Source organism: Podarcis melisellensis (genome assembly GCF_964234715.1).
Source record: "Podarcis melisellensis genome assembly, chromosome: 13".
Taxonomy (NCBI): domain Eukaryota; kingdom Metazoa; phylum Chordata; class Lepidosauria; order Squamata; family Lacertidae; genus Podarcis; species Podarcis melisellensis.
Window position 1 is genome coordinate 3,466,294 of NC_138545.1, and position 13,372 is coordinate 3,479,665.

At 49.3% G+C, this 13,372-nt stretch overlaps 1 protein-coding gene and 1 long non-coding RNA gene across 2 annotated transcripts in view; both read right to left on the reverse strand.

Moving 5' to 3' along the window:
* LOC309355945 overlaps positions 1-13,372 on the reverse strand; it is a 124,347-nt gene that overhangs the window by 79,616 nt on the left and 31,359 nt on the right. The gene's annotated exons all lie outside the window — the stretch shown is intronic.
* TMEM95 (transmembrane protein 95) lies at positions 1,280-10,052 on the reverse strand. Its single transcript, XM_081887069.1, has 7 exons — positions 9,563-10,052; positions 7,914-7,970; positions 7,664-7,744; positions 5,220-5,240; positions 3,421-3,501; positions 2,710-2,797; positions 1,280-1,975 (listed from the first exon to the last, which is right to left on the reverse strand). The coding sequence occupies exons 1-7, from the start codon at positions 9,816-9,818 to the stop codon at positions 1,930-1,932; spliced, it is 630 nt and encodes a 209-aa protein (XP_081743195.1). The 5' UTR covers positions 9,819-10,052; the 3' UTR covers positions 1,280-1,929.

Sequence of the window (13,372 nt, forward strand, 5' to 3'; positions counted from 1 at the left end):
TGTGACAGGAACCCAGAAAACCCACCGGTTTGCGTCTGAGAAAGTGCAGAAACCCCCCCCCCCAGGAGTTTTCAAATTGGTAAATTGAGCATTTAATTGGCGGAGTCAACACTAATTAACTGGGGCCTGTTATGTAACGCATTGACAGCAAAGCATCTCAGTGGCACCCCCCTTTCCACCCGCCATGCGCTAGCAAGGCTCACAGCGTCTCTTTCTCTCCACCAGCCGCCGGGTGCCAGTCCATAAGCGCTTGGCTGTTTCCCAGAGCCCACACACCAAACGCCGGCTGGAGATGCGCAGTGGTGCGTCAGATGCGCTCTGAACGGTTTGCAAAACACGGGCGGCGGAGGAGCCTGAGAGTATGAGCACGAGTCCTGGAAAAAGCAGGCGAGCAGCCCTTTGCACATGCTCAGACACACCCTTTGCACATTCCGGAACTCGCATTGGCTGGGCAGCCGTTGGCAGGCTGGTATCCTCAGGGCATTTTTGTCATTACAAAAAACTGGCCAGGCTCCCCAGGGTATCCAATCAAGTGACCATTAACAGGTAACCTGCCAGACAGGAGATAAACAACGCACTCAGATTTCTGCTGTAGACCGCCTCTTCTGTGATGTAGGTATGATGTTTCTGGGGGTGGTCTTGGACTCCAGGGCGGGGAATTTAAAATGTCTATATAAGGGCGGACACACCTGGGTTCTGGGTCCTCCTCCGTCCTCCTGCATGAGAGGGGGGCAACTTGTTGCAACAGTTCAATAACTTACTAGCTGCTTTGCTTCTCAATATTCTCTGGTTGGCCTCTGTTATTTTCGCCGACCGATGGAGAACCTACAAAGGACTCTATAAGGGCTCTTGTGTCCCCCATAAGGAAATAAGGGCAGATTTTCATTTATTACAGTGTCATCTGCAAATTTGACAAGCTTCCCCTCAACTCCTTCGTCCAAGTCATTTATAAAGACATTGAATGACAACAGGCCCTTCAGCCTATATTTGTGCACCTGGTTCTTCCAGAATAGGAGAAGAGGTTGCTGGATCAGGCCTATCTTGGCCAGCATCCTGTTCTCATGGGGGCGGGGGGGGGCAACCAGATGCCCGTGGGAAACCAGTGAGCAGGATCCGACCTCAAAGGCCCTCTCAGAGCATGGGCATATTGGCTAGTAGCCACCAATCGACTTCTCTTCCTCCATGAATTTGTCCCATCCTCTTTTAAAGCCGTCCTCCTGTGGCAGGGAGTTCCACAGGTTAACGCGCGAATAAGTATTTCAAAAACCAGGCAGATTCGTCAAGGCAGGGTTCGGTTTTATGACACAACATTTGTAGCAAAGGCAATGAAATAAATTCCCCCTGCCCAACCCGATATGCTTCAATCTGGAACTCGTTAAATTGGGTGATAATTTAATGGATTGGGCGTTTTAAACAGAATTTCCTTCTTTCTTTTTTTTAAGACCTCCACTTTCTGATTTCCTCACCCAATGCCCGTGGAGCTTTTTAATCAGCCTAGTAGCGCCTTTGTGGCTGATTGACCTGGAATATAAATAAATCTACATTTCATAACATGGGATAATTTTGCACCTCGGATAATTTTGCACAGTGGAGAGGGGGGAATTATTGGCGCTTTCTAGTGTTCCTGTTTGCATCTGAATATGTGCTTTCCCCCCTATATATAACTGAATAAAAATGGTTTTGGGAATTACATGCAGATCTGTGCATTTTTTTTAAAAAAGTGCAGTTATTTTGCACATGTGCTTATGGGACGCAGTCACAGCCAAGACCTCTGTGTCCCGAACATTGCTTGCACGATGTTGGGTGTCGCCAGCATCGCTTCTTCCAGCTCGTGCCTCACGTATTTTGACTCTTATACAACACCGCCCCCCCCTTCATGTGCAAAGGAGGAGATTATGGAGGGGCCTGCAAGCATTTTGCTCCCCTTTCCTATACCGCCCCCTCCTCTTCTCTCGTGTTCGCGCGGAGCCAAAACCTGCCAAAGAGGAAAGGAAAATATTCATCATCGGGGAAACCGGTTTGCACAGACTCCCTCCCCCCCCCTTCTCTTTTCGTTTCTTTGCAGAGTGATTCATTCAGAAACTATGCCGAGTGCGTGTGGTGCTGTGACGCTTCTGGTGTCGCGAAACAGGTGTGGAAAACACACACACACACACACACGGTTGCATCCAGAGACACTGGCTGGGAGATTCAGGGCAGAGAAAAGGAAGGATGTCTTCACATGGCACATGGTTAGACTGCGGAACTCCCTGCCACAGCAGGGAGTTGCTATTTATTTTGCCTCGAACTGCGGAGCGCAGTGAATTTGCCCTGTCCCCTTTTCAAAGCCATCCAGGCTGTGGCAGGCAGTTCCGCAGTCTAACTATGTGCCGTGTGAAGACATCCTTTATTTATTTTGCATTGTGTTTATTGCTTTCATTTTATGGATCGGCGGTCTCGTTAGAGAGTAAAATTCATGTTCAATTTCTGTTTTTTAAGGGGTTGCTTTTAAAAGTCTGGAACGGATTAATCTGTTTTGCATTACTTTCTATGGGAAATGGTGCCTCGGTTTTGGAACGAGCTTTGGTTTTGGAACGGACTTCAGGAACGGATCAGGTTTGAGAACCAAGGCACCACTGTACTGTCCATTATCCCATTAATTGAGGTTCTCTTATCAGCAATACCCCTCCCCCTTTGCCCCCAACCTCCTCCATGGGGTGCCCCACTTACTCGAGAGCGCAAGAGACGATGCCCAGGAAAAGGCAGGACCCAGAGATGGAGCAGATTAACCGGGTGATTTTTTCCAGACCTCCGCCCTCTGTGGGGAGAAAGAAAGGGGGAGAAATGGGCAGGAGAGGAAGGGGTGCTTGGAAGAGACCAGGAAGGTGTTGGGTGGCTCCCAAAATAACAACAACAACAACAATAATAATGAATAAAACATCAAACACTAAAAGCTTCCCTAAACAGGGTTGCCTTCAGATGTCTTCTAAAAGTCAGCTAGTTGTTTATTTCCTTGACATCTGGTGGGAGGGAGTTCCACAGGGTAGGCGCCACCACCGAGAAGGCCCTGTGCCCGGTTCTAAGGGAAAGCGGGACATACAGGGATCAAACCAGAAACCGGGATGGCGTCTGTCAATCCGGGGCTGTCACTGGAAAATTGGGACAGTTGGAAGGTTGCCAAAGTCCTTGGCAAGTAGGGTGGACCCTGGAAGATAAAAGGGGAGAGAGGGAGGGGGCCAGGACTGGCCAAGGAGGGGCGGGAATGGCACACCCAGAAGGTTTGCATAGGAGACAGGGGGCTTTTTAATGTTTGAATTGTTTTCCTGTTTTTAGTGTTCTGTTGGGAACCGCCCAGAGCGGCCGGGGAAACCCAGCCAGGCTGGCGGGGTATAAATATTATTATTATTAATTATGGCAGCAAAGGCGAGAGAAACTCCTCACCTGGGTAACAGGTCTTCATATCCCAGCAGCGCAGCTCTACTCTCCGGCAAGTGGTACAGTTCCACACCAAGGCTGATCCCTCTGGAAATGGGAAAGGGGGTCAGGTGAGGGTCCGGGGCAGAGGCCTCAGAACCCCCCACCTCCTCTGACGGAGGTGTTACGGCTAAAATCTGGGTACGGGGCTACACTGCCACCCAGCTCGGGGGTCCAAAGGATCTTCCCAGGCAAAATGGCCTGGTGCCGGCTGAAGATTTCGGGGGCCCCGGTCAGCAACGCGGGAGAACCGCATGCCCCCTGTTATGGCTAAAATCTGGGTGCGGGGCTAAACTGCCACCCAGCTCGTCGGACTAAGTGTCCGCGGGTCCCTGCGGAAGAAAATGAGCTCAGCCGGACAGGAGCAAAATGTGGAGATCCAAGGTTTATTGTGCAACAGGTTCAAGACAAGATTGAACAGCGAGAAAGGGGTGACATGAACTTTTGAAACTCCCTCCATGTCCCAGAATACAGTGCAAAATACATCCCAGTTACATCATGAATACATTAAGGAGAGGTTGGGTTACACCGGATTAACATAAGGAGGAGGGAGGGGGGAATATGCAGAGCTGGAGATATGCGCAGATAAGCGCTTCCTGAGTGCCGGTGATGGGAAGACAATGGTCCATGTATGCATAGTCTGTCACCTGGCATTGCCCGGAGGAAAGGCTTGGCAGAGTGATTTTGACAGGATTAGGGTGAAGAAGACATGCCCCCCCCCTTCCGTAACAGAGGGGAAGAACCATAGCTGTCAACCATCCCTTATTTAGCGGGAAAGTTCCTTACCCCAGCGCCGCGTCCCGCTGCTGTCCCTTATTGATGACGTCCCTTAAATTTCCCGGATTTCAAAGGAAGCAGCTCCTCTCCCTCCTGGCCAGGGAGGAGGGAGGCTCCAACTGGGTTGCTTGGCTGCGTTGCTCACCCAATAAGGAGTCTGAGAACGACTGGGGGTGGAGCTTGCATGCCTTGTGCCAATCAAATCGGCCGCCTTGCCTGGGGACTCGCCTTTGCTCAGCGCTTCCCAGCGGAGAGGGGACAGTGGTTTTCCTTGCTGCATCCCCTTTGCCGGGTTGCTGTGCTGTGGGAACCACCGCTTGAGGCTTCGTTTGGCTGCTGGCTGGGCTTTCTGCCTTTGTCTCAGCAGTCAAACATACCTGCGCCATGAAAATCCCTTATTTTGGCTGCTGGTCCCTTATTTTCGAGGCTGCTGGTCCCTTATTTTCAAATCTGTAAGTTGACATCTACGGACCGAACCCAGGCCTCCTATTCACTGTGCAACCCTTCCCGGTTCAAAAACCAGGCTCAGGGCGGCTAACAACAAATTTAAAACACTTAAAAACACTTAATTATAAAAGCAGCATAAAATACATTATAAAAACATGAATAACAATTTAAAAAAATCAAAAATCAATTAGATAATCCCCAGGACTAGCTGCCTAAATTGGTCCTACTTGGGCCAGCGTGGAGACCAGGGGAGAATTAGCTGTGGGGTCTGAGAGCGGGTGATCTTCATAAAAGGGGAGGGAAGGAAGGGGAATAAAAGATCAGGCTGAATTCAAATTAAAGACCAGGCGGAATAGCTCTGTCTTACAGGCCCAGCGGAAGGAGGTTAAATCCTGAAGGACCCTAGTCTCATGGGACAGAGCATTCCACCAGGTGGGAGCCACCACTGAGGAGGGATGCAATAAGTGTTTTTCCATCTTTTATAAAGGTGGGGCTCTTTATCCCAGAATTTCTCGTTCTGCTATCCCGTCCCTGGAACTTACGGCAAGCCGGAGGGCACAGCGCTGGAAAAGAAAAGAGAAAAGAGGTTTATTGCAAGACGCTCAGTCATCTAGCAAGCTAGTTTTTCCGGCCTGCTATCAGGGACTGGTGCTCCATGATCACTGCAGATGGTGACAGCAGCCACGAAATTAAAAGATGCCTGCTTCTTGGGAGAAAAGCAATGACAAATCTAGACAGCATCTTGAAAAGCAGAGACATCACCTTGCCAACAAAGGTCCATATAGTTAAAACTATGGTTTTCCAGTAGTGATGTGTGGAAGTGAGAGCTGGACCATAAAGAAGGCTGATTGCCTAAGAATGGATGCTTTTGAATTCTGGTGCTGGAGGAGACTCTTGAGAGTCCCATGGACTGCAAGAAGATCAAACCTCTCCATTCTGAAGGAAATCAGCCCTGAGTGCTCACTGGGAGGACGGATCCTGAAGCTGAGGCTCCAACACTTTGGCCACCTCAGGAGAAGAGAAGACTCCCTGGAAAAGACCCTGATGTTGGGAAAGATGGAGGGCACAAGGAGAAGGGAACGACGGAGGACGAGATGGTGGGACAGTGTTCTGGAAGCTGGAAATTGTGAGGTCAGGATAGGACCCTGGAGGTTTCTGGAGTGAAGGATGCTTTTCAATCTGGGGAGTGCTGTTTCTAGTCACCCACATGCATGATTCAGATTATTTCTCCTTTGCCCTAGGGGGCAGATTCTGAGAGGAAAAATTACCCTCTTCCCTCTCGTCCCTGATGAGTGAGATTATGATTCATTCATTTGTTCATTTCATAAAATCTACACACTAAAAAAAAAAAATGCCCTCAAAGCAGGTTGCAAAGAGAACAAAACAATGAAATGATCAATGAAAACGGTTTTTTAAAAACCAACCAGAAAACTGGCAATAAACTAAAGAGCAGATTGAAACATACACCCACGTTCTACATGTCTGAGCAGGCTTGTCTAAGCAGCAGTGGTTTTAGCAGGCGCCAAGAGGAGGACAGTTGAAGGGCGTCTGCCTGGTGTCAAGTGGCAGAGAGTTCCAAAGGTGTCGGCGCTGCCACAGCAAAAGATCTGGTTCCTAGCAAGGCGGAACGGATAGCGTGTGGAAACAGCGAAAGTTCTGCCAATCCAAGCAGTCAAGTGGGGCGTTTATGGGGCGAGGCGATCTCACAGGTGAACCCGGTCCCAGGTTGTTAAGGGCTTTAGATACTGAGAGCAACACCCCGTAGCAAATCGGCAAATCTCTGAGCAGAGGTGCGATATGGCGACAAAACCTATCTCCTTTCAGCAACTGGGCTGCAGCAGTGGGGTGCAGTGAAGTTTTTCATAGGGGAACTATTGTGACATCCTGGTGTCACGCACATGAGCATAAGCGAAACCCCACATTTAAGGTGCTGGTTTTGACCTTTAAAGCCCTATGCGGATCCATGTACCTACGGGACCGCCTCTCCTGGTATGCCCCCGCGGGGGACCTTAAGGTCCACAAATGACAACACCTTGGAGGTCAACTAGGGCCAGGGCCTTTTCAGTAGTGGCCCTGACTTGGTGGAACGCTCTGTCCCAAGAGACCAGGGCCCTGAGGGACTTGACATCTTTCCGCAGGGCCTGCAAGACGGAGCTGTTCCACCTGGCTTTCAGCTTAGTTTCACTCTGACGACCCCTTATATGGGATTTGATATATAAATTCTCCCTTGGCTTTTTTGCTGAGACATGTAGGACCAGCATGGATAGCTGGCTTGGGTGAAAATCTGATGTTTCCTCCCTTTATGGTCTTGAATTATGGGCTACTACTAAAATGAGGCTGCATTTTAAGCTGCATTTTAAACCATATTATAATTAACTGTTTGGTGGTTGTTGTTTTTCTATTACGTTTTATTGAAATTCATATTTGGTGTTAGCCACTGTGATCTCTGCAGGCGAGGGAGGGGTATAAATAAACATTTATTTACTTATGCGCGTGATATTTTGACGTCCTGATGTCGCGCACGTGAGCATAAGCAAAACCCCACATTTGAGGGAAAACACACTTTCCGCATGCCCAGAAGCAACCTCTGTTTTTCCAGCACATTCTGTGACTGAGATGTACCGTATTTTAAAAATTTCAGAGCGGGTCCCAATACAGACTGGGTTTCAGACTGAACATCCTTTCTCTCTTTTTTTATAAATAATTTTTATTAATTTTAACATATAAATTATAATGCATACCACAGAACTTCACCACTTATACAATCTTTTTTGGACTTCCATCAGGACCTCTGATGATCCACCGTTTTTATCACTTCTTGTGCATTTCTTAAATTCACATTGCCTTTAATTATCTTAACTAACCATCCTCCCCTTTATTCATTTTTGCAATAGTTCCAATAATTCACCTCACAAAACTTCTTGCAAACCTACAAACGATCATCACAATTACTTTTCAAATACAGACTGAACATCCTTTCTCATACCTTCTCTGCTCTGCTCTGGTATCTTGACTTCATGAAGCCAGTTCCAAAACTTTGGGAAGTCCGCAAGGCTCTGGTTTATTTCTGGCGGGGAGAAGAGACGAGAGACTGATAATCCCACTTCTGCCACCAACCGCAGCTTCTCTAGACTGATTCAAAAGCAAGAGTTTTCACCCCCTCCCCTTTATTTTACGCCCATCGTCCCAAGGGAGCACCACCCTCTGAAATCTGCACAATCCAAACTGCTCCTTACCTATAACCCGGAAGACTCGGTGTGTTTTTTCCAGCAACAGATCCAAGGACATGTCATCTGCAGGTGGGAAGGAAGAAAGGGGAGCCTCGCATGAGCCACGGTGGTCTGCAACACCTGCCACCCCCAACCTGGTGCCCTCCAGAGTGGCGCATGCTCTGGTTATCTCCTGCTTGGACTACTGCAATGCGCTCTATGTGGGGCTACCTTTGAAGGTGACCCAGAAACTACAACTAATCCAGAATGCAGCAGCTAGACTGCTGACTGGGAGCGGCCGCCGAGACCACATAACACCGGTCTTGAAAGACCTCCATTGGCTCCCAGGATGTTTCTGAGCACAATTCAAAGTCTTGGTGCTGACCTTGAAAGCCCTAAACGGCCTCAAAGGCCCAGTAGACCTGAAGGAGCATCTCCACCCCCATCGTTCTGCCCGGACACTGAGGTCCAGCTCCGAGGAATAACGAGCTTACAAAAGTACTTCAGTGGATTCTGGAAAACGCAAACCGTCCGAAGAACTGTGGTGATCTCTCCCCTTAGTTTGTCTAATTTTTAACAGCTATCTCTACTTCTTGTGGGATTGAGTTCCACAGGTCAACTATGAAGGAGAAGCGCTTTCATTTGTCCTGAACCTTCCGGCGTTATATACGTGTGATTGTGTGCAGGTCGAAATCTCTGGGCTTTTGCCTGACTGGAATGCAGACCACCTAGAAATTATTATTATTATTATTATTATTATTATTATTATTATTATTATTATTATTATTATCTCTTGCTCTGCCCCCTTTCCCCCCTCTGATTCCACCCACCACCAGCATGTGGAAACCTGCCCCCCAAAGAGATAGCCCACAGGGAAATATAGGGGGAGCCTCACCCCTGTTGCCACCCATAAGAATATATTGTTATTATTACTGCTAATAATATTGATCTGAGCAACTATGCTAATGGGATGCATACAGAAATAATAACAGTGGCATTCCAGTAATGCATACAAAACTAATAATAGTGATGTTCCAAGATACAGAAATACTAACAGTGACGTTCCATCAGTGTGTACCGAAATAATAACAGTGATGTTCTAATCGTTGCCGTTAACTACTTGCTAATAATAAAACCTAGACAGCATCTTAAAAAGCACCTTGCCAACAAAGGTCCGTATAGTTAAAGCTCTGGTTTTCCCAGTAGTGATGTATGGAAGTGAGAGCTGGACCATCAAGAAGGCTGATCGCCGAAGAATGGATGCTTTTGAATTCTGGTGCTGGAGGAGACTCTTGAGAGTCCCATGGACTGCAAGAAGATCAAACCTCTCCATTCTGAAGGAAATCAGCCCTGAGTTCTCACTGGAAGGACAGATCCTGAAGCTGAGGCTCCAAGACTTTGGCCACCTCAGGAGAAGAGAAGACTCCCTGGAAAAGACCCTGATGTTGGGAAAGATGGAGGGCACAAGGAGAAGGGGATGACGGAGGACGAGATGGCGGGACAGTGTTCTCGAAGGGACCAGCATGAGTTTGACCAAACTACGGGAGGCAGTGGAAGACAGGAGGGCCTGGCGTGCTCTGGTCCAGGGGGCCATGAAGAGTCGGATGCGACTAAACAACAACAACAATAAATCCTGTCCCTTGCCAGACATCCCCAAAGAGCCCCGTTTTCTCTACCTAAGGCCAAGCCCAGGGAGGACTTTCTGCCCCAGGGATAACCGGTACAGTTTGCCTGGCTGTAACGCTCTCGGTATTGGGTGCAGAGGTGGGCAAAGCGGGTCTTCAGGTTCTTGGAATGGAGTCCGCAGTGGATGCACCCCTCCGTCCCGGGGCTCTCGCTGGCAAGGAGGAGGAGGAGGAGAGCCAGAGTCATGGGCGACCGAGAGCCCGGTCCCAGAGCCCTCGTAGCGGAGAACGCTTTAGAAAGAGCCATTGGTGGGCCCACCAGGAAAGCTGTAAGTGTGGCTGGCAGAACACATTCCAGAACCCTTTTGGTTCTTTGGGTCGGGGTTCTAAGCTGCCGTCAGGGCAACCGGTTCCAGAGTCCCGGGACGGGGGTTCTGTTCATAAAGGGACAAATCTGGCCTCGGTCCTATATACCTGAAGGAGCGTATCCACCCCCATCATTCTGCCTGGACACTGAGGTCCAGCTCCGAGGGCCTTCTGGCGGTTCCCTCCCTGCGAGAAGCGAGGTCACAGGGAACCAGGCACAGAGCCTTCTTGGTGGTGGCGCCCACCCTGTGGAACACCCTTCTTTCAGATGTCAAGGCAATGAACAACTATTTTACTTTTAAAAGACAACTGAAGGCGGCCCTGTTTAGGGAAGATTTTAATGTCTGACGCTGTATTGTTTTTTTGTTAATATTCAGTTGGAAGCCGCCCATAGTGGCTGGGGAAACCCAGCCCCAGATGGGCGGGGTATAAATAAATTATTATTATTATTATTATTATTATTATTATTATTATTATTATTATTATGAAATTACGGGGGGGGCCACATCTTTAAAGTTGCTAAATGTTACAAATATTATGCCTGAATGTATCCTTTCAACTTGACAGCCCAGGGAAGTTACCTAGCTTTAAAAATAATATAAAATCAACTCCTTTGCCAGTTTCCTCCATTCCAAAGCTATTTTCCCCTTGAAAAAGGACTCCAGGAAGTGCCCAGAGGTGACAATTGCTGAGCTGATTGTTGGCCAAGGGAAGCCTAATCCCATCACCGGACTTGCCAGGGGCCAGACATGCCAAGGAAGTTCTCTTGTACTTTGGGTGGTGGGACTTCAGAGGTGTTTGCCTCTGCTCATCTTATACCTGGGTCTTGCCCTGACATGTCTGCTTATGCTAATCTTGTACCAAGGACTTGTCTGGACGTGTTTGCCAAGGTTAAAACTAGTGTGACCCCTGTCTAGGTAAAGGTAAAGGGACCCCTGACCATTAGGCCCAATCGTGGCCGACTCTGGGGTTCCGGCGCTCATCTCGCTTTATTGGCCGAGGGAGCCGGCGTACAGCTTCCGGGTCATGTGGCCAGCATGACGAAGCCGCTTCTGGCGAACCAGAGCAGCGCACGGAAACGCTGTATACCTTCCCACTGGAGCGGTACCTATTTATCTACTTGCCCTTTGACGTGCTTTTGAACTGCTAGGTTGGCAGGAGCAGGGACCGAACAACAGGAGCTCACCCTGTCGCGGGGATTCGAACCGCTGACCTTCTGATCGGCAAGTCCTAGGCTCAGTGGTTTAACCCACAGCGCCACTGTCACCGGAAACCACCCCCCCCCACATTTGTCACGTGTATTACACAAGCACCACACTCACACGTACACGCATCTCCCCCCCCAGCCCTGGAGATGTCCCTTTAGAGGGTCACCTTCCCAAAAGCCTTCCGTAAATAAGGAAGCGCTAGCCTGACGGCTTTCCACTCTAGCGCTCCGCATCGTCCTATTCTTAACGTGGGTAGACCTGGCGACTGAACTCTGGATCACTCGACAGCCGCTTCAACCAATGAGCATTAGCGAACAGCGCCCCTGGTGGCGACTGCGCTGGTACTGCAGCCGCCATTCGGTGTGTCCCTGTTTGACAGCTCACTGATACAACGTTTCCGAATTCACTCAACCGTGACTAATCCAATCAAGAGCTTGCTACATTGTTTCCTGAACTTGGGGTTGGTTTGAACTTCAAAGTATTCGCCGTTTTATATTCGTTAAAAATCAACCGTACGACGGATTTTTATCGGACCACTTTTATTTTACTACATATCCAAAGGACTACCAAAGGGGGGTGACATGACGCTGGGTAACCATAATCTCCTGACCGAGCAGTCACGTACACAGCGATTCCCCCCCGGCTGGCGTGATTACCTTGATAGCCATCGTGATGAGTCCAGACAGGAGACTATCAAGAACACAATCAAGCTGCACCTTTTAGTGTATTCCACCCAGACTTGTACAAAGGACACTGACCGGATTCCCCTCAGGGGGCAGGAAACTTCACCCTTCTCCTTTTGTTCTTGAAATTGACTCATGTGGGGAGGAGGCAGGAGGCTCCGGCCAGGTGTCAGGACACTCGGATTACCTGTGTAGCCCCTCCTCGACTCCTCCTAATTTTAATGTAATCATGATGTAGATGTGATGTAATTCTGGGGGTGTAGTTTGGGGATTAGTAACTAATAAAAGTTAGGGTCTTCTTTTGTTCGGGGCTTCCATTTTGCTTCACCTCGTGGGCGGTGGGAGCCCTGTCGCGACAGTCTTTCTTCTAATAAAGACCAAGCCTACTGGCTGCTGTTTTGCTCTGACTTGCTCTGGTTGGTGTCTCTGTTTGTCCAAGGGAGCCCTCGGATTTGTCCGGTAACAGTTTTTGGCGACCGCGCTCAGGGACACTTGGTTCTCCTACAGAGGCGAGGGGGGAGATAGAGGGGATCGGGCGCCACCGGGCAACCTTAGCTCGGGGATCCCTTTTTCCTCTCCCTGCCTCCTCTTTGTGGGCGGTAATCAACCGTCACCAGAAGCCCAACCAGAGAGAGCAAAGGCGAGGTAAAGCCGGCTAAAGGAAAGGATCCCGGGATCTACGGGGGACATCTTCGAACGTGAGTATGGTTTGAAGAGAAAAGACACATTGGGAGGTGGGTGGGAAGTAACGTCCTCACGACAGCCAGACTTTCCTTCTATCATTTCCGACGTTCCCCCTCGGGGTCGGCCAGGAACGTTCTTCCTCTATTCTTTTCTCCCCGATTCTCCCCTTTCGGAAAGTGGCCAGGGAGGTTTCGGAACTTTACTGTCTGACGTTCCCCCTCGGGGTCGTCCAGGAATGTCAAAACCTTTCCCTTTCTCTCCCCCCAGTTTCTTACACGGTATGTGACCGGGGAAATTGTGGTACTTTGCTGTTTTCCGACGTTCCCCCTCGGGGTCGTCCAGGAACGTCTTGATCTCTCTATCCCTTTTCTCCCCCGTTTTCCGTCTTGGAATTGAGTCCGGGAAAGCGTGGCTCTTTACTGTCTTTCTCTGACGTCCCTCTCTCGGAGTCGGCTGGAGGCGTCCCTCAAAGCTCTCTCTCTCTCTCTCTATCCTTCTTTCTGCTAATTATGCAAACGAAGCCGCCCCTCCTGCCCGGCGACCTTTGTTAGGGATGACCCGGGTACGTGAGAATGCAAGGTCGTTTGTTTCCTTTCCGAACTTGACTTTTCTCGGATCCCGATCTGGCATTGCACTGCGCAAGCGTCCAGTAGGAGATTTCGAACTTAGTCCCAAAGGCTAGGCAGGAGGCTGTCGTGAAGGGAGAAGGGGCGGAACCCGGGTTGGGGCCCCACACTAGGACCAGTTGTGTAAACTGTACTGTCAGGATCCGCAGTTGTGTATCGGGTAGAGGGAGAGACCCGTGGGCTAAGGTTTAGTGTTTGAAGTATATAGAGGACTAGTCGAATCCAGTCAAAGGATGATAGGCAGGTTTAAGCTTAAGCAGAGATAAAGAGGTACCTCGTTTACTGAAAGAATAT

Bases quoted from the DNA above. Each gene is read 5' to 3' on its own strand.
- TMEM95 (XM_081887069.1), bottom strand. From the start codon at position 9,818: ATGGCTCTTTCTAAAGCGTTCTCCGCTACGAGGGCTCTGGGACCGGGC. The intron at 7,745-7,913 runs GTAAGGAGCAGT...TCTCCCCGCCAG, and splicing joins CCGAGTCTTCCGGGTTATAG to AAATAAACCAGAGCCTTGCG. The intron at 1,976-2,709 runs GTAAGTGGGGCA...CCTCTTTGGCAG, and splicing joins ATCGTCTCTTGCGCTCTCGA to GTTTTGGCTCCGCGCGAACA.